Here is a 24,759-nt window from a genome sequence, read left to right as displayed (position 1 = left end):
GCCAGGGGTGCCAGCCGGGAGGACCCCCTCTGTGCAGCCCTGAGCTGCTGGCCCTGTCACCAAGGGGCCGAGCGCATCGCTGCGGTGTGACTGCAGCGCTCAGACCTGCAATGAGACGGAAGCAGCAACGCCGTTAGTGGCGGGCAGATAACAGCCCTGAGGATCCATCCCGTGCACACCTCGTGTGATGGCCGTTGCGGGAGACCGCGGATGTGCTGGGATGGAGCAGCTGCAGCCTCCCCGTATCTCCTGAGCTCGGCTGTAATTAACGCTGCAGGTACCCAGATAGGCACGTTAGCCCGAGCTGGCTGCCTTCCATCCCTCCCCGGCCTTGTTCCATATTTAATCTTTCATGTACACCTGAGTCTCTAATTAAGCCAACTGTGATCCTTAGCCGTGTGCCCGCAGTGTGCTAACGAGGGCTGGCATTCTTGGAGTGCCGTGCAAGCAAGGCCCAGTGCAAACAAACCCATGGGCACCCTCTGCTCCTTTGTTTCTGTCTTTATGTTTCCCTGCCCTGCAGTAAGGCAGATCCTGAAGCGGGGTCTGGAATGGGGCCCCGTTAGCAGCAAAGTTCTCAAAAACAGTGCACGGGGATTGTGTTGTGTTACAAACAAACCTTCATCAACAGTTGGCTTGAGGGGTCTGAAAAGCCTCTTTCTGGGTCTCTCTTTATGGGTGGCTGCTGCCTGGGGAGCTGGGGGGTCTGGGGAAAGGCAGCACTGATGCCGTGATGCTGCAGCAGTGCTGGGTTATAAATAAAGCCCCGCGCCAGGGCTGTGAATGGGGCTCTGATTTCCTTTGGTTGCTGTGCGGGTCTGGGTGATGGGGAGAGATGCGTGTTGTAAATAGAACACCATATCCATGGCAACGCCAACTTTTCATTATTGTTAATTACTTGAACAGTGCCAGAGCCGCACATGGCGCTTCCCAGCGCAGATAAAGATAGATCCCATTTCATAACCCCTCCAATGCCACCGCTGCTGCTGTGAGCTCCTTGGGCTGGGCGGCACGGAGACATTTTGTGCAGCAGGAGAGGAGCAGGGATGCGAAGGAGGCGGCACTGGCACAGCAGCAGAGCGGCTGGCGGCTCAGGGTGGCTGTTGTCCCCACATCCCCCTCCCTGGAAGTGACTGAGGGCACCAGGGATGGGGATGCGCTTTGCCTGAGCACAGCCTGCGGAATGGAGGAGAGCGCGCCGCTCACCTGTCTGCTCCTTGTGTTATATTGCCTTGGAAGAGATCTGAAAGCTCCTGGGGTGGGAGGTCCCCTCTGCCTCCTGCTGTTGTTTGCTCAGGTCCCAGCTGGTGTTATGAGCGTTGATCTGCCATCGCGGTGTGACCGCTGCTCACCTGACCTCAGGCTGCGGCGTGGGCTGGCTGTGCCGTGGTGCTGCGTGCCCCATGTGGGCAGAGGTTTGGTAACCCCACAGCCTTTTCCCAGCACAGCTCCCTGCCCTTCATCCAACAGCACAGGAGTGTTGTGCTGGAGCCTGGAAATGAGACCAGGAGCGAGGAGGTGCTGAGTGTGGTGCAGGCTGGCAGCCTGCTCCCTTCACTGCTTACAAGGTGCCCTGCAAGAGGAGAAAAACCTGTTGCTTTTCTGCTTTGATGCTGTGAGGGAAACTTCCCTGCCCCGCTTCCCGTTGCCTCACCTCTCCTGCTTTCCCTGGAAGTGAACGCTGCTTTCTGGCTCCCTGCTATCCAGAGGATGCAGCTCCTCCCCTCTCATGGCAGCACTGAGCCGGATGGAGCAGAGGCAGCTCTGTGACCATCGCAGTCTCACTTTGGAGCCCAGGAATACCCAGAGATCATTTCAGATCCAATTGATTTTATTACAGACCAAAATACCACACATTCAGTGGCACCTCGGGTACCCAGGATAATTACATTTCTGGGGGGGAAGCAAAACATCTTAAATATACACCAACAGTTTGGCTTTGCAGCGTGAGAACCCAGACCTGAGGACACACAGAGTGAAGCAGAGACAGCGGGGCCTCGCATCCAGGAGGGCTGACAGTGCATGGCCTGTGTGTGCAGTGCTGCACTGCTCTCCTCTCTTTGGTGGGAGGGAATGATGGGGAATGGAGTGGCTGCTTGGTGATGTTCTGGAAGGCAGCTGGGGCTGTAACACACAGCCTTCCATCCACCGCACGGCCTTCCTATGGAGCCACAGCAGCCAAGCCAGACATTCTACCTAATGTGACCGTGGCAAATGAAGTGGCAGCAGATGAGGCTCACCGGTTGGTACAGCACTCTCATGCTGTGATATGTGCCAATATCACGTAAAAGTAACAACTGCTGAGGAGCTTCCCCACAATGTCCTTTCCCATCCTTTATCATAATTTACTTAAAAGGACTGGACTATTGCGAGCTCCTTCTTTGCACCCTCGGGCATGTGCTGTCTCCTCTGAAAGCTGACACTGTTTTAGGAAGGAGTACGAGGAGGGAGGGCGCTGCATTTCTGTACCTGTGCTCAGGCTGTCAGTGTGACTCTCATGTGCTGCCCTCCTGTCCTTTTCTCTGCACCGCCAGAATAAAAGTGCTGCGATTCTTTTACGCACGAGGTGTGGAAAAGGAACAGCCATTCATCTTACAGGTCGGCTTCCATGACACAGGATTCTTTGCAGTGCTACGTGGTGTGATTCAGACAACAGCACAGTTAAGCAGCATAGTCAAAAAGAGACCAGACAAAGAAATGTCGGCATTCGTACCATCTGACAAAGCCTCCTGCTTGTTTGTACCAAAAAAAAAGAGGCCCAAAAGATGTGAAACAATAGAAAATGTCCTTCATTGAACACTGTTAAAATCTTCCAGTGCTGTCAAAATGTCTTCAGAGCTTTTCCATGCCCGTGTGCTCCAAGCAGAGCCCCGTGTGCTCCAAGCAGAGCGCTGTGTCGCTCCTCAGGCCTTTGTGATGTACCCTTCCCTGATAAGGAAGTCATAGATTTTCCTTGTTTTGTTCACATCGATCTTGATGAGCGCTCTCGCCTGCGCGAGTCGCAGCCCTCCTTGTTTGTTGCACTCGTTCACTAAGGCAGCTTTGTATTCTAAATAGGCTCCGGGGACCAACCTCACCATCTGACAGAGCTGGAAGACAAAGGGGAAGTTAATAAGCGCTACCACTTGTCCTGCTCTCTCGTTCAGTGATCACTGCTGGGGGAGTCACGTTGTGGATGCGTTCCTGAGAACAGCTGTGCTGTGTTTGGTGGTGGGGGGGGGCAGGCGGTGACGGCAGTGCGGGCCTGGAGCCGCAGGTGGGCAGGGAGGAGCCCATGGTTGCTATATTTGAAAACACTCCAGAGAAACAAAGCAGGGGGATGAAGGCGAGCTGCGGGCTCACAGGAGCGTAGCTCTGAGCGCGTCCCGTGTGGGCGTTGTTCTCTACCAACCCGGGGATGTTCACATGCCAAAGAGACGCGCAAGCAGCAATTCAGCCTGCTGGGCGAGAGCCGCGGCGGGCACCCGCCTGTTAATCCCCGGCACACAAAGTCCTTAATGCCGTTCTACAAAAGCAGCTACGCACACATTCACCCCTTCTGGAAATCTGGGGTGGAAACCGTGCAGGGGAACTGCGTGCTGGGTTTGGAAGCTGGGCAGTGCTGGGCAGTGCTGTGGAGCTGCTGCCTGCGCTGCTGCAGTGCTCCCATCCACTGCCAACAGCAGCTGCTCCATGGTGCTGCGTCCAGAGGACACGTGGGCTGTCTCCTCCTTTTAATTAGGAAATGCTTAACGATTGTTTCTCATGGTAAGAAATGGCAGAATTCAGAGGAACTTTGTTCCCGCTGAGAAAGAAACAGGTGCCCCATACACACCACTGTCTGAGCCACAACTGTGCCGAATGCAGCCATGGTGCCACGTTCTGCAGTGAACCTCTGAGCTGGCTTTCAGCATTGCCATCCCCAGTGTCGGGGAAACCATCTCCAGACAGAGAAGTCTGAAATAGATCCATGTTTCACTGACACCAGAGTGTGCCCCGTGCACCAGCACAGCTGGCTGAGGGCTGAGGTTTGGCTCTGGGCTGTGTGGTGTTAGAGGAACCACACCGCTCAGGTTCAGCGAGGTGTCCAGGCAGCCCATAATGAAACCCTGTGCCAACCTGAAAACCAATGTTCAATAAGAAAATGCCACCCCTGTGCTCAGCCTGGTCTCCTGATGGAGAAGGATGGGATGCCATCTCTGAGTGTTGTAATGGCATGTAATGACCTTGGCTCTCTCCACCTTTCTTTGCTAAATAAGCTGATTTGCCACACACACTTTGTACACACACGGCACTAAATGAAATTAAGAAACCACCTAGATGGCCACTGTGAGCTGGAACAGGTAGCCAGGGCCTAAGCTGCTGTGTTATCCTCATACCTGGAGCAGATGGTGCGGGTACACCCCTGCAGTGAACACCATGCTTTGTACTGACTGCCTTTGCATTCACTTCCTCACCTCTTTCTCCTTCTCGTTCAGTTTCTCGGTCCCTGGCAGCCCGGTGAGGTTCAGTGGCGGGGCACTCCGTCTGCCTGCAGGGACAAGGAGGGAAACATTGACAAACTGCTGGGGCAGCCTGGAAGTGGCAGAGCCGGGTGTTACCGCAGCAATTAAATCGCGGTGATGTTAACCCTGTAGGATCCAAGGGCTCATACTCAGAGGTATTTAGGGCTTAACATAAAAATGGCATTATTTTGACAAAAGGTCTGGTTTTGCAACAGATGTAGTTAAGTGCTGTTCATGCACGCATGAGGGCTCTTACGCAGTGAATGATGCCTCACCGGTGTTAGGGAGGATCTGCAGGTGTAGGGCTGCCTGTTGGGTGGGTGCTGCCCCAGCCAGGCTGCACCTCCCAGAGCTGTGGGATGGGGAGCTGGGGGCTGCCCGTGGCACTGCAGTGTGGGATGCAGGGGTTGTTATTGCTGACATGGGCCACACTGGCAGCTTCTTGAAGCAGGGTTTTCTTTAAACGCCTTTGAATGTGATGCGGGTGTAGCCAACGAAATGCAGTTTGTGCATTTATTTCTGTTTGTGATGAGAAACGTTGCCGAAGGAAAGCATCTTTCACAAGGTGGTCTGACAGTTCTCAGGCTCACAGCTGGAGCTATAGTGGTGTGGCTCAGGCTGCCAGCAGGGCTGTCTGCCCCCAGCTTTGGGGGATTTTTTCCCCTCATGACTGTGGAGCAGAACGAAGGATATTTATTGGTGTTTGTAGTCTGTTGCCCCTGCGCTGCAGGCTGCATACCTGGCCCTGCCAAGGCAAGGTCTGTCCCAGGACAGCAATTTTGGCTAAGTGGGAGATCTTGGGAAATCTGCAGCCCTGCTTCCCCAAAGACTGGTGCAGGCCCTGCCCTGCCCTGCGCTGTGCTGGCGGCTCTGCTCAGTCAGCCTGCTTGGAGGGACAGGAGCCCAGCAACCAGGAGGAAAAGTGCAGCAGTGAGCAATGTGTGTGCATGGCGGGTGACTGCTGGTGCTGCTCCCCCTCTGAGGGATGTAAGCAATGCACCGTGATGGGACATGGCAGAATTTGGTTTTGAATTTCTAAGAAGGTGGGAAATGACACACACATGCAAACTGCATTAACAATAATACATTAAGGCTGCAAAGCCAAGATCGTAAAATCTAGAATTAAAGTTAAGCAACGATAATTTGCCCTCTTGTATATTCAGTATGATGCAGCCTTTAATTATAGACACGTGGCAGTTTTTCCACAGTATCCCTGCCTCATTCAGCATGCAGGATGTTCACTTAATTAGCAACTATTTGGTATTTTGTTTGGGCTTTGTTCAACATGAGATACTGGTTGTAAACACCGCATGCTATCTGAATTCTGCAGGCAAAACAGTTCATTTTCTCTTGGGCTTTTCTCCCTCACCGGCCACAAAATACCCCACAATTAACTTTGCTCTGCATAACAGCCCTTCAGCTGAGGGGACACCGTCCCCACCTGAGGGACCCTGGGTGCCAGCCCACACGGGATGCAGTGCTGCGTTCTCTCCAGGGCAGTTCATATTGCTGTGATGTGTACCATACCAGACTAGCTTATCTTTAAAAGATAATTTTGTTCTCGTGTGAAAATTATTCTTCTTTCCTGCCTCGTTAATGTGGATTCAAAATGGGTTTCCAGTCTGTAACTGGAACAAGCCAGAAATTCAGCAAAAGCGGTCGGTTTTGCATGTGGAATGAGCTTCAGAGAGAGGCAGCACTGAGGAAAGCAGGGCCTGTTATCACTGCCACCATCTGCCACTTACCTGAACTGGAAGGGATCGGTGCTGCAGGAGTCGGGCCGGAATCACTGGAAAGAAAGGAAATTTTCAATTGCTATTGCCTGCTGTAAGTGTAACTGTCTGTACAGCCCTGAGACTTCCTTGCAGCTCCTGGTGCTGATACAACACAGCTTGCATAACCAGACCCCAACCTGAGGTCAGCAGGATTTCTAAACATCTACCACTCCCCAGCTGAGGACCATGTCTGAAACCCAGTGTGTGGGGCTGGGGGGACAGAAGGAAATGCAGTGGGGACCTACTGGGGCACTGACAAATCACCTCCTCAGCCCCTGCAGCCCTTCTTTGCATTGCAGCCTGCTCCTGAAATCAAACTGCTTGTGACAACACGTTAATAATGCTGCTACAGCTAAAATCACATGGAACATTCCAAGTGTCATCTCCACTCTCATTAATATCCTGAAAGACCTCATTTCTCTCCATGCCTTCATTAATGGCAGTTAAGCTCCTGAAATACAAAATACAGAAAACGGAGATGCTGAGCCCACGTCAGGTTTCTTCCCTGAACTCCAGCAAGTTCTTTTGCTGTTAATCCCATCTCTCACCCTTCTGCATTCTGCAGACTGTTCTTACTGTAATAGACTGGGAATGTGTTTGTTATCAGACCGAAAAGTGTTTTGTCCCCTCTCAGAGCAAACAGGAGCTCACAGCACGGCCTTACTGCGCCCATACATGTCAGCTTGTCGGCTGAGCCACTGCTGGCAGGCGCTGCTGTCCTGGATGTACTGCAGCACTTCGGTCAGCATGGTGCGCTTCAGGCGCTCCTCGTCTCTCGTCTTCTTCAGGTGGTCATATGTTCTTGCACCTGTGGGTAACAGATACCACAATCTCTCACTCATTTTGCCGTGGTCAAAATGGTCAGACTGTTGTTGTTCTGCTCTGGGGAATAAGGGAATAATAAGGGAATAATCTGTTCTCTAGCTCTGGCCCAGACTCTGCTATTCTCCCTCATGACAACTACTTGGCATGAGAAGTTATTGGATTCCACTCCTTGCCCCTCCCCGCCATCAATTTCAGGCCAAAACTGAACTAACAAGGCTGCCCCGATCCAAAGGCAGGCATTTTATTTGTGGAGAGGCCGTAGCCTTCTCTCCAAGCAGCCCACTTGTGACAGGCAGTGACAGTGCCCCGGCGTGAGGCACAGGAGACCACTGTGCCACAATGTGTGTTTTTCTGGGGCTTCTGCAGGGCGGTGAGTGAAGCAGAGCTGAGTTGGGCAGCAGCTCTCCCAGCTGACAGCTCAGAGCAGCTCTCAGAGCACAGCCAGGCACACACAGCACTGCCAGAGCTGCGCTCAGTTCAAGTGATAGGAAAACACATTAAAAAATGCCTTTTCATTCAACACATCCTAAATATTGCAAACTCATCCTTCCACACCTTGATGAATGGGAGTGGGCTGAATAATGCATCAGGTACTCACTACAGAAATTGGTGATTCCTGCTGCTCTGTATTCTTGTAGGCGCTTTATTTCCCTTCGCAGCTCGAATTCCACTGTTGTATCCCAATGGGAAGCAGAGGGGAAACCCAAAAAGAGAAAAGTGGGTCAGTAGGGATGGTGCTGGGAACATGGCTCGTTCTTCTCTGCCTGCACAACGAAGCTGTTCAGTGTACACAACAGCAGCCAGGGCCAACCTCTCTGCACGAGCCTGTGTGAGCCCTCCCAACCCTCTGCCCGCACCGTAACACCCCTTGATGGCAGATGTAAGCTGTTTATGGCATTTTTGTGCTCAGGAGAATTACTTTTTCTTTATGCTTTGACAGTTCCTTTGCCACATCCTGACTGAAGCAAGCAACAACAGTACAGGATTTCTGGAAGGAACTTCACCAGGTCTGAAAAACGACTCCATCCTGGCTCCTTTATAGCATCCAGTGCTGACTTTAAACCACAGTTTTCATAACTGGACCTCTTGTGGAAAATTCTCCTTTTCTGCAATTGTTAAGATTAAACACCCGTGTTTCTTGTGCTCAGAACTATTTACTGTGTATAGCTTTTATGAGCTGGCTCCAAGACATTGCCCAGTTTTACAGTGAGCAAGTCCGCCGGTCTCAAAGTCATTTCCTCAGCTTCTCAGGGGATGTGCTCAATGCCTGCGTGTGGCTCACAGGTGAACTGGAGGGTTTGGCTGTCACTGCAGCAACAACACGAAGCTCGGGACAAAGGCACACATGTGGGACTCATGATCTGCAGGGTCATAGCTCTGGTATTTAACACTAGTGTCTCGAGAGCACAGTCACAACTGCTGAAATGCTTTGTTCTTTCTAATGAGCAATAATTTTCCCCATTTAAGTCACAGAATTAAGCAGGATGTAATGACTCGTGCTGGAATCTGACTGAATGCGTGCTATGATTATGCATAACGAACTCGAGATGATTCGGTGAGAGAACAATGCCTCTCCCTTTAAGGCAGGGAATGTAATGACAGCTGTACTATATAATTATGCACACATAGAATAGTTTAATGCATATCTTTCAAAGAATTTGCACTTTGCTGCCAGCTCCCCATCCCTCAATGCAGACTTAAGTTTTAGGGATTTTCTTCTCTCAGTGATACGCATTATCAGTAAATGAGCAGTGGGCTTCTGGTAAGAAAGTGCTGCTTCTTGCAGGTGAGCAGTTCTGGACAGCTGAGAAGTCAAAGAACTGGGACCCACTTTTGTGGGAAGAAACATCTATGGTACGTTTAATGCACCAACCCACAAACAAAGCTGTTTTTTCTGAGGTCAGGGGGAACACGTTCAGGAAAGGCTGTAGATGATGCAACCCCTTATTATGCCTATTGAAGGACATGCATGTTAGAACTCTGAAAATACCTACATGCGTGGCTTTCAATGAACTTATCGTGCTCTACTGGTCCCAGAATCCGTGCAAACCGCCGCATTGTCTCGTAGAGGTCTTGAACCTCCTTTGGGTATCGTCTTTCCAAAACTGGAGGGGGAAGAATGACACGCTTTGGTGAGATGATGTTGAAGAGAGAGAGGTGTTTTCATGGCAACTCTGAGTTTTATCATTAAGTTACATGTGATACTCACTCTGAAATTTTCTGAGGTTGATTAGGCCGTGGTCTCTTATAATTCTGTAATAAGGAGCAGAATGGTATTAATGAGAGGCATAAACTCGAGTATTACACATAAACACAGAGGCTTCAGAAGAATCTTTGACTTAAACCACGAGATGGGCCTAAAACCAAACGTGAAATCTGTATGGCCCTTGATCTGGAGAGCTGGGAAGTGTGATGCTGTGAGATTTTAATCAGGGAGGTTTTGGACAGTGCTGTGCACCAGTCCAACCCTGACATCACTATGCACAAAAGGAGCTACAGCTGCTTTAAAGGGTTGGGAATTTATTTTTTTTTAGGCTGAGATTTCACATCTACTGCATCTCACAACTTGTCTCTCCAAAATTGGAAGGACACCGAATGTGTCACGGAGCATGACTTGCAGCTCCAGGGAAAGGCCTTCTCTTGGAACAGGGGTGAGGGATAAAGGGCAAATGTTGCCACTGGGAACTGAATGGTGGTGTTTTTCCATGGCAGCTTGGATTTTACAGAGACAGTGGCTTAGGTTATGCATAACTTTGAGGTGTCCGTGACAGGATCAGGGAAATGAGCAGCGTAATAAGGCAGGTAAGATATGTACAAGTGCATGACAAATGCATCTGTCACAGCTTTCTGCCAACGCCATGTGGTCATGGCTGTGGCAACCTGATCAGCATCTGACTTCTGAAATGACAGGAGATTGGTGAGTCCTGACTCCTCTGGGTCAGCTTTGTTCTATCAAATCCATTCTATTTTCCTCAGCATGTATAAAAGAAGGGCCCTTTCCTAAACAGAGAAGACCTTCTAAGTGACCTCGGTGTTTTTATGTCATTTTCCTGATTCTGTTGTAGGAATGTTACAAAAACTGATGCCGATATGAGTGATGTAACTGAGCTTTATAGCACTTTCTTTTCATAAGACACAGTGTACCACAATGGAAATCATAGCACATAATTTTTCATTTATTAACAACAAAGAGCCAGGTCAATAAGTAGCAGCTCTGAACCTGTCCTCCAGCAGCACTATGCTGTATCATGAGAAAGAAAGGAGGAGTCTTACTGCAGATTACTCATTCTTCCAACAGGCAATAATGCAGCAAGATATAATTTAAATATTGAGGAAAGTATTTGAAATTATAATAAAATTGAATTTAATGAACAGATTGAGTCATTCGAAAAAGCTGTCAAATGAACTGAATTAATGACTCAAACTCATGTCGGCAGTACAGTTATCTTCATTACGTTATGAAAAACCAACTCATGGACCACTGGGAAGAAAAAATCCTGATGTAAGCAGTCCTGCGGAGAAAGTGGGGGCTCTGGCAAGCAGGCACACACAGGCAGCTTGTTTTTCCCTAAAGCAGGAAATAAACAACGTGTGGCCCATCAGTGCTATGTAGGGACAGGACAAACAGAGACTCGTCTCCTCTCCTGTTCCCAGTGCTGGCTCTGTGTTTCCCAGGCAGTATTTCAGTCTGCAGCTCTGCAGACCGGCTGTTTCTCACAGGCATGGTAGAAGCTTAGTTTGCTGAATATAGCTGAACTGGGGGTAGCAGTGTGGACAGCAGTGGGAACATGACTTTCCTGCAATAGGGAGTCCTGGGAAGCAGGTTTTAAAGCGAATGATTTGTTCTCTGAGCACTTAAGGGAGTGCAGATGTCCTTTGTCACCAATATGTCTGTATCGGTCTGTTAATGTGTTTTCTGGCATGGTACCATTGCTGAAGCCATGTGTTTGATGTGAATCTGTGCACAGAAAGAGAACTACACGTCCAGAATGAACCGTGCCATGCAAACCTCCCAGCAGCAGGTCTCCCTGCATGGCAGCAGTCTGAAAGGGTGCTGCAGGGCATCAGTTATGCTCAGTACTGCAGCAGTGCTGGGCGACAAAACGTGGTAATGAAGCAAAGAAACACAGTTACTGCTTTGTAGCTTGAAAACTCACTTTTTTCTTCGCTGTCTTTCCTTTAACCTGGAGTGGTAGATATCTACAACTGCAATCTTCAGAGCTGCAAAACAGAAGAAAGGATTACAAAATACGTGACGAATCACTGCGTTAATGCTAATTTTCAAGCCTTTATGTTCATGGCAGGCTGAAATTGTCACTTACTTTGATGTTTTAAAAATCCCATGGTAATTTTGCATGGGCATAAACCACCAGAAGCACACGCTAGCTGTAAATCCTGTCTCTCAGTTCCTCTTTTCAGAAGTGTTACTGCCTCTAAGTGTGAACTTGGACGAATCCCAAAAACTTCTTTCCTTTATACAACCTTGGAAAGTTTTACTATTAGCACGTATTTGTTCCTTTGTACATGCTGTACATCCTCCCCCTCTACTCTGCCCTGGTAAGAACTCATCTGGAGTCCTGTGTCCAGTTCTGGGCTCCCCAGTACAAAAAAGACAGGGATGTCTTGGAAAGAGTCTAGCAGAGGGCCATGAAGATGGTGAAGGGCCTGGAGCATCTCCCCTGTCAAGAAAGGCTAAGTGAACTGGGTCTGTTTAGCCTTGAGAAAAGAAGACTGAGAGGGGACCCGATCCAGGTCTATAAATATCTGAGGTGTGGGGGGCAAAGTGACGAGGTCAGACTCTTTTCAGCAGTGTGTGGAGACAGAACAAGAGGAAACGGCCCTTCCAACCCCTATGATTCTGTGACTCTGTTGTTAGACATCACTTCTCCTGATTTATCAGATGGAGGGTCTGAGGTTTCACCTCAAACAAGGCTTCTCTGCACATAATGAGGAACTCCAGAAAACAGAAAGGCCGAGTTCTGCATCGAGCAGATTCAAAGTAGCCTTTGCTACCATTCTTGAAAACATCGACAAGATTTCAGCTCATTAACTTCTAAATGCATCTATCTGCTGGAAGAACAAAGAGAATAGTTCAGAGCTCTGTGAGGTGGTGCAGGAAAATGCCACCCTCGTTAGGAACCACATCCTGTTCAGAAGGAATTCTGTCTGCAGTTCTGACTGAGCCCCTCAGAGATCCTTGGCTTCTCCTTCCTGTAACCACTGGGATAATAAACTCTTCTGGTACATTCTTACAAGCTGAGGGGATCTGCATCACTTCCCTCATTTTGTTAAATAACACTGAGATTCTCAGCCATTACTTGGCTGGGGTTGGCTGACTCCTTGGTCGGTTTGTTCCTTCAGTTAAGCATTTCCAGACACTCCTAGAAGGAATAAGCTTACAGCCTGACAGTGGGTTCGGTCTGCAGAGACAAGGTGTGACTGCAGCTAAGTGAAGCCATGGCCAGGACCTGCTCCTCTCTCTGCAGCCACAAGAAAAGAGCACAACCAATACGGGCAGTTCATCGATTGGACTCTCTGCTAAATAATGAATAGCGCAATTAAGAAAGGAGTGTGGTTATGTGGTTTCACGTCCGTTTAAGAATCTGTGTTGATGTGTAAACAGCAGGAAGCTCTGAGCCTGCAGCAATCAATCCGTGCAGCCCTGGGGGTAGCAACACTTCTTGCAAACAGGGACAGCTACAGCTGTGGGCTGTGCGGTGTGCTCCAGCTCCATCAGCATCACATTCCACTAGCTGGATCCTCTGCTAAGAGAAACTCCCTAATTTATACCAACTGATCTGCTGCTAATGCAGGAGCAGAAGATCACACATTGAGGTAGGAGGGTGGTACATCCTTACTTCTTTTCACTATTCCCTCACAAAAGCAGAGTGCTCAGGAGCCATCGTGTATTTTAATACGTGGTGCTTAAGTTCCCTAATTTAAGAACAAGCACAGCTGGGAAATTTTCCTTCGTGCTTAAATAGGAGGAGAAGAGAATGGGAAATGCCATAACAGAAACACGAAAAGAATATATCAGAAAGTTTTGGCACCAGCTTGTGGAAAATAGTGCATTATTTTTAAGCTCCACGCAGGCTCAGGCAGCACGTTATCTTCTGGGGTTTGTGTGGGCAGCACGTGTGGAAACTGCACCGGAGAACCTCTACCAGTATCACAAGTAATTGTGTATCAATAACTGCTGCATTTCAGTGCTTTCACCTGAGCACAAAACATTCTGAAAGAACTTCTGATTCACTGAGAGGGGGAAAAAAGGGTGCTTACAAGAACAGGTGAAGGGCAAAACCACAGCTTCTGGGCAAAGGAAAAATAAGCATTTGCTGCCATGTGTGCTTTTGGAGGGGCTTCTGTTTTTAATACCTTCATACTGAGACAACTGATTACAAGATCTGGAATGCATGATTAACTTGGACTACTACACTGTTACATGCTGCATTAAAATGAGAAAAAGAGATGCTTTACAAATGAAAATGACTGGCTTCTGCTTTTTCCCTTGAATTATACTAGGGAGGCAGCTGTTTGCCCTGGTAACCTGAGATAATCCAAGTTGACATCACGTTCAAAGTGCCTGCTTTGGGAAAGGAGAAGGGTTTATGAAATGCTCCCAAGGGTGCAGTGATAGGAAGAAATTCAAGGCTCCTTTCTGCATTCCAAAAAACCAAAATATTTTGGTCTCTCAAAGCAGCGTCCAAAACAATTTCTTTGCTTTTCATTCCTCTTCATTTAGTCTGCACAACCCTTCCAAACACCAAGTGAGACTTTTGTTTCATGCTAGCTAACCTTTGCTTGGCATGCAGGAGCCAAATAATGGCAGGAATGCAAAGCCATCGAATAGGCTGTGCCTTGTGTGGTGCAAACTTCATGGCCACAACCTGCATCTCCCCTCTGCAGAAGAAAGCAGGACTCTAAGCAAGCAGAGAACCAGTCTTCAGACTGTCAGGACCTAAGAGAATAAGCATCATGCAATATTAGGACATCAACTGTCCTGTATCTTATGAAATGTCACTACTGTACACCCAGAGTTGCAGTCTATTCCCAACACACTTCCAAACTTGCAGTCTCAGCAATTATTTCCTCGCGTTTGAAGTAAAAATCATTTACATGAGAGGGAGAAAGAGCCTGGGAAAAGACAAATGACTGATGTTATAATTCAGTCTGATGAAAACTTGTAATTCATGAAATATTCAAGCACTTTGGGCTGCATTCCATTTGTAACTCGTTGTTTCACTTGATCGGTCCATTACAGTTTTGTTTCACTGCAGTATTTATTTGCATGCGCTCACCAGGCTGTAAGCGCTGCAGGAAAACAAAGTTTGGGAAGTTAACTGAAATCTGGAGGATTTCATCCAATTTGTACCATATCTCTGAGACAGAGAGGTGATGCAGCGATGCCGGGGTGCTGGGAGCAGCGTAAAGCAGTGGGTACAGGTTTCTGTGCTCCTCACAAAGGAGGAGCTCGTATTAAACTGCATTCTTCTTTCTTGTGGAAATACTGAGAATGTGCTGAGTGATGCACAGAAGTGTAGCAGGTAAAACCCAGTGATATTACTGAGCAGAGATCAAGCAGTTTAGATGCAGAACTTTCTGTAGTTTTAAGAAAAGCAGAGTGATGGGAAGGAAGAAGGGGGAATTCTGTTTCAATGCAAGCACCAAAGATGTTCCTGCCTTATGAGCAACCCAGCCCCTGCAGCACAATCTATGGCCTGAGAAACCACAGAAGTTGTTCTGCTCACTGTGTCAAGGTCTAGCTTGAGTAACCTGCAGCAAATGGGAAATAAAAGTAGTTCAAAAAATCAGTCTTGGACTTGGCAAGGTGCTACACACAGCAGGAAAACAGACTGAGGGATTTTTCGCAAACCTGATGCTTAATTTATGCTGCCAGACCCTACCTGGGCTTCTCTGGGTGATTAATGCACTAAAACTCAGTACCTTAAAAGAAAATTTTACTGTTTGGCCAGCAAGCAAGGAGTTTATCTTGAGCAGATGTAGTGAAGGGCAGCAACAGTGCCGCTTTTCAAGGACGTCTCTGTGAGGTGCTGTGCAGGAACACTGCCAGGGATGGCTGGGGCAGAGCCGTGTGAGAGCACGGCCCCAGGGCTGCCTGCAGCCTCCTCTGCCCCTAACAGGAAAGTGCAAGGACTTCAGTCACCCAATCACCCGTCCCTTCCTTTAGATCTACATGTTAAGCCATTTTGTGCTAGCCTGGAGAAGAGAAAGATCTAATTCCGAAGATTCTCTTAGAAAATAATGATTTCCCTCACTAAGATGCCTCATGTTAGAGAAAAACAGCTGGCTAGGCCCCGGGACTTCATTTTTTCAGAAGCATTCTCTCTCCATGGGCAGATCTGGAACAGCTGTGGGAAAGCTGCTGCCAGGGCTAAGGGATTGAAAATGCAGTCAGTCATGCTCCATAGGCTCTGCCGAGCGGAGTTTTCACAAGGCAAATGCCTGACATTCTATACTAAATACTGGAGACAACTAAAGAATGGACTAAAGAACACCCAATGAAATTATCAGGCAAAAGATTGGGCCGACAGAAGGAAGTATTTTTTCATGCAACACGAAATGAAATTGTAGAACTCCTAACTCGATTGTGGAATTTGCTGCTACAGGATGTTAAGGGGAGAATCACAAATATATACAGCTGCTAAGTTCATGCAGGACAGGTACTGTGGTCAGTATGGTATCATCATGGTCTGTGGTTAACAACGGTACTAACATCTGGCTGCAGAAAACTTGGGAGATAAGCCAGGAAAAGCATCAGCTGGACTTCTCTTACATTATTCTTCTGTGCATCTGCTGTGGGACAACAGGGCACTGGGCAGACCTGTGGCCTGGCCCTGCAGAGCTGTGTGATGCTCCAAAGAGATGAGGAAAGGTGATTGTTTGCACTCAGACTGGAGGTTTAAGAGGGAGCTAAGAGGAGACATCTCACCTGGCTGACCTGTACAGCAGCAGGAAGAACATGTGTGAGGGGTATAGAAGAAAGTGCTGATAAACCGTTAAGCAATCAATTAATGCACAGAACTAGGAGACTGTTTTGCTTTTTCAGTTTGCCAGAACTCACTACAGGACACAGAAGAAAGTCTGTTTTAATAGTAATAAAAAGTAACAGTGGAGAAAGGGCAGGATGAATGTGTGACATGGCCACAGGCCAGTTCCTCTTCAATAGAAGTTAAAAGGGAAAAGAGACTGATATATGATTCTCATATTATTTTTTTTGAGCCAAGGGAGATTGCATTCCTTAGAACTCTGTGTGCACTGCTCAATTTCAAACTGATTTTTGTAAGTTTGGAAAGGCTGTCTGTACACAACAGGATCTGTCTGCCTGCAGAGGCTCCGAAGGCCTTAGCTGAGAGCTGCCTGACAGGAAGGGGAATTCTGAAACACAAACACAGTACTTTTAAACATCAGACTTTTCCCCGCATTTATAAGTAAATGTAATCTTTATTTGTCTATGGATTAAAGCTTAATTGTAACACTTCTTGATATTTGTATTATTAAGGCAGTGACATTCACGGATGCTCAGCAGTGGTAATTGAACCTGCACAACGACTCTCTTCTTCTTAATGAACCTCCTAAGGTACAGCTAATGTACTGTAACTCTGTGCATGTTTAACAACTGAAAAACGTGCACTTCAAGAGCGTAACTGTTCCAAAGTGTTGCATGCAGTCCTACCCTACACATCTCCTTGCTTCCTGTCTCAATCCTATCTTAGTAACAGATTTCCTAGAAAAGAGTGGTTAGAATAAGAGGCAAATCTTCAAAGAAATGAGGTATGGCAGCGGAGGGGAAGGTGTTCCTCCTCTTTCTGTATCAGAAGAAAAGCCATGCCTTGCTATGATGCTCATAAGCATTATGTGAGTAGAAAGTGTCCTTCAGGCAGGGAGGAGAGGTGCCATCAAAGCACTATACTTCTGGTTGTAATGGTTGTGTGGGTCTTTATTCAAACACTGATGTACTGCTGCCCATTTCCAGGCAAATTGCTAGCTGAGATAATTTACTTCTTGCATCAAGCATCACTTGTGTTGTTCCTATAGAGATGCCTATTACTGACAGAGACTGTTCCGTTTGGGTCATGTTATACTTTACAACTGATTACATTTTAGTAGCGAGTAAAGTGCATTAAGATATATATAAGTACCATTTGTACATCAATTAATTAAGAGCTTTTAAGAGATTTGAAACAGAAGACCACAGAAACGTTAGTTTAAGCCCCCGAGATCATTAAAAATGGATGTTCACTTTAGAATAAGTCTGTAGAGAAAAAGACCCACTGAAATACCATTCAAGCAGCGCATGAAAACAAGACTTACCATGCAAAATGTCTGAATCATCTTCTACAAAATCAATATCTCTCAAATCCCATTCAGCATAGTTGTCAAACTCCTATTCAGAGATAATTAATAAACTGTCACTTAACTAGCATTAAAGGATTGGTACTGAGTTTCAGGACACATGTAAACACTCAGAGGTATGTAAGACAACAGAGGCATTTCCTCATTCATGGCTGCACAAGATTCTGTCCGTGAGCAATGCACGTCACCAGGCTGCCTGAACAAAAGAATGGACAGTGTGCGCCTCCATGGCCATAACTGGGATAGGACATGCTGAGAGAACAGTTTAATCAGTGGGAGACTGTCTGTGACTCCTGTGTTGTGGTAGAAGTTCTGCTCCAATATGTAATAGCAGCAATCTGCATGCAGCTGAGTTCTTCACTCTGTGCACAGCAGCTTGCTTTGCAGCAGCACTCGGACCCTGAGCCCACAGCTAAAACACTGACATGACGCAGGTCTCCCAGGCAGTCTTTGGATCAGACTGCTGTCTGCTTCTCTGAGGCACATGGAACAGAAGCACACGGAATGTGAGCTCCTCTGAGTGCCCAGCCCACAGCTCTGTGTCCACTTACATAAGAGGTGCAGGTGCAGCCATGTCCCAGCACTGCCCAGCTGCACCACAGCTGTTACTCCTCACTGTGATCAGCCCATCCTGTCAGCACTGCTGTGGCTTTTATACCTTTCAGACCTGCAGGCAGGGATGTGCAGTTGTGTGTTTGCTGATCTTGCATTCAGTCGCAAATATACAATAATGGGAGAAGGAATTCTTACCTCAACAAAGTCAGCCCGCGCCGGCATGTACCCGGCCATGTCTCTGGAGAGCAGGGAGTCAAAAGTGGGGCGGGGGGGATCATCAGCAGCTGGGAAAATAAAGGCTCTCAGTCATTGTGTAGGGCACGGGGCTGCTTCTGATGCAAACTGCTTTGTACGTTGGTTTGTATTTATTTTGTGCAAAAGAAGTGGGGATAGGTGAAAAAAAAACTGACTGGGGGTTTATGCAGGGTTATGGTCAGGAAAAGCCTGAGTCCATCTGGAGAAAGAAGGCAGTAACCTGAGATCTGCACAGTATTCTCAAAAGTCAAACAAATCTGAGGTAATAAACAGACATGCTTTTTATAAAACATGAACTCCGGATTTCAGAACCCAGCATCCCCCCTAAACCTCTGCAGTTGTGCTCTCAGTGCACAGGTTCTTTTTGGTTAATAGCAACAGGGGCGTTCAATCTGTCATCTTCTGGGTGCCGTTTACAGAGCACTGCAATTAAAGCCTGACAACTGAATTTTTACAGTGCTTCCCAACCGAGGATCTCAGAATTTACAGACAATAATGGACTGAGGCATACAACACACTTGTGAAGGAGCTAAGAGTTGTAAATCCCGTGCTACAGATAAAGAAAGCTGGAGCTCAGAGAATTTTTCTTGGTGCAGGTCACATAAAAATCAATGCCAGCAACCAGGGATAGAAGCAAAATGGGCCAGTTTCTACTAAACACTTTCTCATGAAATCAAAACCTCCAGATAGCAAACCTTTTTGCCCAGCCATATTGAGAGCCTTGCATTGACAGACTGGGGGAATTCTAAAGATGTTAGATTGCACAAAACATGCCAGTTTTCCTCCAATTGCTGAAATTTAACATAGACATTTTAAAGACACTTTTAAATAGATTTGAAATCAGCACTGTTTAAAGAGAGTGGTTTTATGATAGATTACACCAACTGTTAGGCTGCCAGAAAATGGATCATCAGATGAAAAGTTGTAGAGGTAGAAACCCTGAGGTCTGGACAAGACAAACAGCCACCCCAGCACTGGGAGAATCGCTCATGTTGGTGTTTACAAGGAGCATGTGCTGTTATTTTGAGCCCCACGTGATGTAGCTTTGAGGTAGTTTGTCTTTTGAACAATTACGTACATCCAGGCTTTTGCTGTGGTGGTTTCTGAATGATCAATTTCACTGGCTGGGCAGAAACTTCAGGTTTTCAGCAGCTGATGGCGATATCAGACCACTCTGTTGCTTCCCTTCTCCCAGTGAATGTGTAGTCTGCTATATTTGATAACCCCATGATTTAATGCGGTGCACACAAAACCCTACACTGTTCAAGTCAGTCACGAGAACGACTTCTTCGTTTGGGAATGAAAAGCAACCGGTGTGTGTGTGGTGTGTGCCTTCCTCCACAGGCTGCTTGTTTCATTTCTGCAGAGACCGGTGTGTGTGTGCTGCTGGCTGGGGGTACTCACGGTGGAAAGGAATGGCTGTTTCATTGTGCTGTGCCTCCTCTGCCTGCTTCAGGTTCAGCAATGTAGATGCAAACAAGGGGTTGTTGATGAAGTGTTTCATGTAATGTTTCTCACACTCCTCCTTGGATTTTGTACACATCTGGTTGGCCACATCCTGCCTGAAGTGGGGAAAGAGGGATGCTTAATACAAAGAACATGGAAATGTTGAGGTTTTTTTTTCTATTCTGCAGTGGTAAATTTAATTATGAACAAGAGACTGACTGCACCGTGCGCAGAGAACTGCTCTGCTGTGACAGAGAAGGAACTTGAAGTGTACTGTCTTAGTAAAACGGCCGTGTAAGTTGAGGCCTTAAAAACAATATCAAAATACCAACAGCAATCTATTCTGTTACAGTATAAACTGGATGCAAAGGATTCCAGGAAGAAATGTCACTTTTCCCTTTATTCAGAATAAGCTGAAAAAAGCCAAATGCTTAAGGAAAAAGTTAAGATTACTTGTATTACTAAATAGGGTGAACTGCCACCAGGCAGAATAACTGCAACCAGTTTTCAGTGTTAATTACCAGTAAGCTATACATAAGGGCACACAGTTCTCTTTCTGTATAGTTTGGTGTTCTGTGCTTTTTATCATAACATGAAGGAGAAGAGAGAGAACTCATTACCACAGATCTCCTTTATTTACAGATGCATAAAAATCCTGTAGCAGCTACAAAAGTGAACAGAACATGTGAAAATATTAATATTTCCAATGCTTTATTCTAAACATGACAGAAAAGCAGGAAACCAGTAACAGTTCCTGGCTGGGCAACTGTAAAAAAGCTGAAACCACAAGATAAACATTACAGTTGATTTTTACATAGGAATAAACTGAGGCAAAGAAAATCTTGTGCAATAGTTGAGTTTCTTCCTAACCTGGTGACTTCAGTGTGAAATGAGGGAGCTCTGTCCTTCAGTAGAGGTGCCATTAAACGCACAAGGCCCTTACCAGCTTCCTAGTGTCTAATAGCAGAGATGAAAACAGAATCCATGTTCTGCTTTAGCTGCTAAATTTGTATCTCACCCACGATGAGTCACTGAGCATTCAGTGTGCTCTGATGCATTCAGCAGTAAGATCCAGTGTAATCAGAGGAAATCTCCCCCATCATTCACTGATGGTGGCTGAGCCCCTACGTTCTCACCAGTTTCCAAATCCGCAGTCCATCACAGCTTCCAGCAGTGCCATTTCCTCTTGAGCTGTCCAGTTAGGATCCAAGACAGGGAAATCTGAAGTCTGGAGGAAAAAAAGCAGCAGATCAAACTGCTATGAAATCATAATCCACCATATGAAGAAAGAAAGAAGCTGCAGACTACAGGGCAACACAGCACATAGAACTGGCTGTTTTTCAGTTTTACTGCATGTCATGAATCCTGGTAATTGCTGAATTACTGAAGTTATTGGGTCATCAATTACAGTAGATACTGGTTTGTCACTGCAGATCTCAGCATGCTGTTACATGTGCTGTCTACCACTTGTAATTCAACATTATGCCATGAAACAGTAACAATAACAAAAAACTTTTTAAGCAATTCATTTTTGGGGAAGGAAAAACAACAAGAGAGAAACAGAAGTTAATTTACATGGTTAAAGAATTGGAAAGTCTAGGGAGATGCATTGTGCAATCCAGACACAAGGAAAAACATATCTGAAGCATCTCCAATATTCCATTATATTTCAGATGGACATTTTTCTTTCCTCACAAGGAAGACTTCTTCATTTATTTAATAGTTGTAAACTTACGGATCCAAGAATTGTGTCAGTTACTGTTTTATGTGCTATTTGTAAGCATGGGTCTAACTGCTGGGGAGTAAGGGAGTAAGGATTGAGTAGGTGTAACCCAAAAGGAATATTTACCATTATCTCGTAAGTGTGATCACTTTGGTGTTTCTTGTACTCAAATCCTCGTGTGAAACACTGCAGAACAAAAGATGAGCATTAGGTTACTCTCTGCTACCCTGAAAACATAATGACTGGCTTTTTTTCTCCCCTTTCATTCTCTGACCACTGCTTATCCAAAAGTGACCGCCTGTTATGCTGAAAACAGTATCTGCTTTTTTTGATATGACAGATCAAAAGTTGTAATGGCAGAACAACTTGTGTTATAACTTTGGAGCTGTGTGGTATTCTGGTCTTGTACACCAAGACCCAACTTGTGTGCAGCTCCATGCTTTTTAGATAAGCAAGATAGGCAGGATAAGAAGCTTGGTGCTATGTTATGTGTCATTCCTGGAAGGGAGCACAGAGCATCCTGCAAGTATTGAAAGTGTGGTTTCCTTTTGGAGTTTTGACAAAGCTCCCTTTTTGGTATTAGAAGTTGTTGCCATTTTTTAGTCATAAATAATTAAAGCAATCCTTTCTGTGGTGACCCGATCACACGTACAATTTGTAAATAACTATTATCTGGTCAGAATTATTGTCTATATTGCAAATTTCCTGCTGATTTTCTTTTCCATTTGGGAGGTTAAAAGAAAAAAGAAAAGAAACCTGAAAAGGGACAGGGAGAGGGTGTTTCTTGATGGATTTTCTTTTCTGTGCCATAAAAGTGACAGAAACAATACCTCCGCAGACGTGCAGTGGCATGCTGTGTTACAGTCAGGCCTTTAGCAAGCTCTGGCTGCCTTCACAAAGACCTCGCTCAGCTGCTCGTGTCTCAGTTCTTCAGCCTCCCATGTTTTCTTTGTCATTTCCCTCTCCCTGAGCAAATAACTGTGTTGATATGAGTTTATGGAGACCTGTTATTAATGTGTTTATGGAGCAGCCTGGCACTGGACAGCCTTTGATGAGTTTCTCAGAGAAATGAATGTCTTTGCTTTCATCCTTGCACTCACCTGCAAGCACAGGAGGAAGGGAGGAGGCCCACACTCTGCACACTTCACGTAGGGCTCGGTGAGGTACGAAGAGCAACCTCTGCATGGAGGTTTATCAAAGGGGTCATCTGCAAAGCCAGATGTAAATCTCATGCAACACAAACGTGGCACTGCTTTTGCAATCACCCAAATTCACTCGTGTCCAGCAATTTAAAACAAACTCAGCTGCATGCAACCTATTCCCTACTGATAAAAGTTCATTCCTGAGCTGGAGTTGTAAGACAGATATTGGCATTTAAGCTTTGCTATGGACCTGGTCCATTGAGGGCAACTTGTATGATCACACTGGCATCAAGAAACAGCTCTGCAGCAGCTCAGCAGTGATGGCAGCTGTGTGACTTGACATAGTGCCCAGGGACCCAAGGCTTTATGGAGAACATTGCACAGACAGCAGCACTCTCCCATCCATCCTCCTTGTCTGACTCAAAAAGCATATTGCTGTGGTTGCAAAAGCATTGCCTCGATTGTTCTGTAACCTGTCCAAACCTCAGGCTGCTGAACAAGGAGTGAGACACTGCTCTGCAAGTTCTTATGTTGTTCACTGCAAAACAGTCTAAATACTGTCTTAAGTCATATTTGTCTTTAAATGCAATTTAAGTAGCGAAAAGCAGACAAACAAGATCTGAATGGCCTCCAAATCATTCCCATCCTCTGTTGCTGTCTCCCTCCCCGGTTCAGGCCATGGCGAACACCTCCCAGCAGCACTGTGGTACTCACTGCCGAAGGAGGCCAGGCGCTCCATCCTCTCCCTGGAACACGCGCTGCCCCGAACGCCGAGCTGTGTCCAAAGTGGTGCTCTGGGCTGGAGAGGAGCCGCGGCTGAAATCCTCACAGCATCTCTGAGCAGACAGCAGCTGTGAGCAGCCTGTCACAGGGACTGAGGTGGGGTCGGGCCTTGAGAGGTGCTGGCCTCTTGTGCTGTTAAGGTCTGTTTGGGCACGAGGAATAATTTCTTTATTAGAGCGGTCAGGTGCTGGCACAGGGAGTGTGTGTGTGGGGTCACCGTCCCTCCAGGTGCTCCGTGGGGATGTGGAGCTGAGGGACGCGGTCAGTGTGGGGGGGTGGGGGATCCTGGAGGTCTTTTGGGACTGAATGATTCTGTGATCCTGAAGGGGAGAAGCGATGGGGACACACCCCGAGGGCCCCAACAGACAGTGACAGAAGTGATGGCGGTACCGGGAACCTGGGGGCCGAGTGTTTGTGTCAGGCACATCTGGGCACTTTGCTATTGAGTCTGACGGGCGGCGCTCATTGCGGCCCCCACACGGCGCCCCCCGCCCCGCCGCCTGGAGGACCGTCCTTCCCTCACCGGAAGGCGGCGCCCTTCCCGCCCCCTCCCGTGGCCCCGCCCCCTCGCGAGGCCGTGAGGTGAGCGGTAGGAGCGCGCTGCCGCCCCCCCCGCCCGCTCCCTTTTCCTCTCCGCCGCGGTTTCCGTCTCCCCCGCCCCGGATCCGGCTCCTCCCCGCCGTGCTTCGCTCCCGACTTCCCCCTGGCCGCTGCCGGGCCGCGCCCCGCCGCCTCTCACCTCACGCCGGGGCAGTTCCCGCGCGTCACGGCCCTCGCGCGGCCGCGTCACGGCCGTGCGCGTGCGCTGAGGCGTTGTGCGTGCGCGGCCCCGTCCCGCTCCGCCCTTCGGCTGCGGGCAGTGCGCGCGCCCGGCGGAGGTTGCGGAGCCCCGATGTCGGGTTCCCCGTTTGGGCTCCTGGTGCCGGCAGGGCACGGCCGGGGCGTGCGGATGTGGCCCGCCCTGCCTGAGGGCGAGCGCGGCCTGGGGGCTGCAGAGGACCCGCTGAGCCTCGCGTGCAGCCTCAGGGCGCTGCTGCGGGTCGGTGTGCCTGCCGGGCGGCGGCGGCGTGCTGGGCCTGCAGCGCCCACCCAGCGATTGAGGACGTGTTATGAATTTCACTGTGCATCCTTCGGCGCTGCTCTTGCAGCCGAGGCTCTGCCTGCAGCCCTCTGTATGCTGGTCTCCCCCGGGGCTGTCACCTCGTCCCCATTCTGCTGCTGACGTCCCATTTTGGGTGCAGCGGGTGTCCCACCAGCTGTGTGATGGTGATTCAGATGACAGCAGTGCTGGGGAACGCGTTCTGTGGCTCACAGGTTGCTCCTGTTCAGCCATACAGATTCTGAAGTGTTTAATCCCTTGCATGGGAACTGAAGATGAGAGCTGCTCTCTAGCAGAC

The 24,759-nt window shown here is 47.9% G+C and overlaps 1 protein-coding gene across 1 annotated transcript; it reads right to left on the bottom strand.

Annotated features, from left to right (window-relative positions):
• Positions 1–1,810: 1,810 nt before the first annotated feature.
• TADA2A (transcriptional adaptor 2A) lies at positions 1,811–24,233 on the bottom strand. The gene is made up of 16 exons (XM_072353781.1): positions 24,102–24,233; positions 23,294–23,504; positions 22,538–22,644; positions 21,564–21,623; positions 20,851–20,942; positions 19,673–19,830; positions 18,209–18,297; positions 17,417–17,489; positions 11,242–11,305; positions 9,294–9,337; positions 9,079–9,189; positions 7,683–7,754; positions 6,935–7,067; positions 6,230–6,273; positions 4,437–4,510; positions 1,811–3,089 (listed from the first exon to the last, which is right to left on the bottom strand). Exons 2-16 carry the CDS (start codon positions 23,316–23,318, stop codon positions 2,904–2,906), a joined length of 1,332 nt encoding a protein of 443 aa, XP_072209882.1. The 5' UTR covers positions 23,319–23,504; positions 24,102–24,233; the 3' UTR covers positions 1,811–2,903.
• Positions 24,234–24,759: the final 526 nt, after the last annotated feature.

This window comes from Excalfactoria chinensis, chromosome 19 (genome assembly GCF_039878825.1).
Source record: "Excalfactoria chinensis isolate bCotChi1 chromosome 19, bCotChi1.hap2, whole genome shotgun sequence".
In the NCBI taxonomy this organism is placed as follows: Eukaryota; Metazoa; Chordata; class Aves; order Galliformes; family Phasianidae; genus Excalfactoria; species Excalfactoria chinensis.
This window is presented reverse-complemented; position numbering and strand designations above follow the sequence as displayed.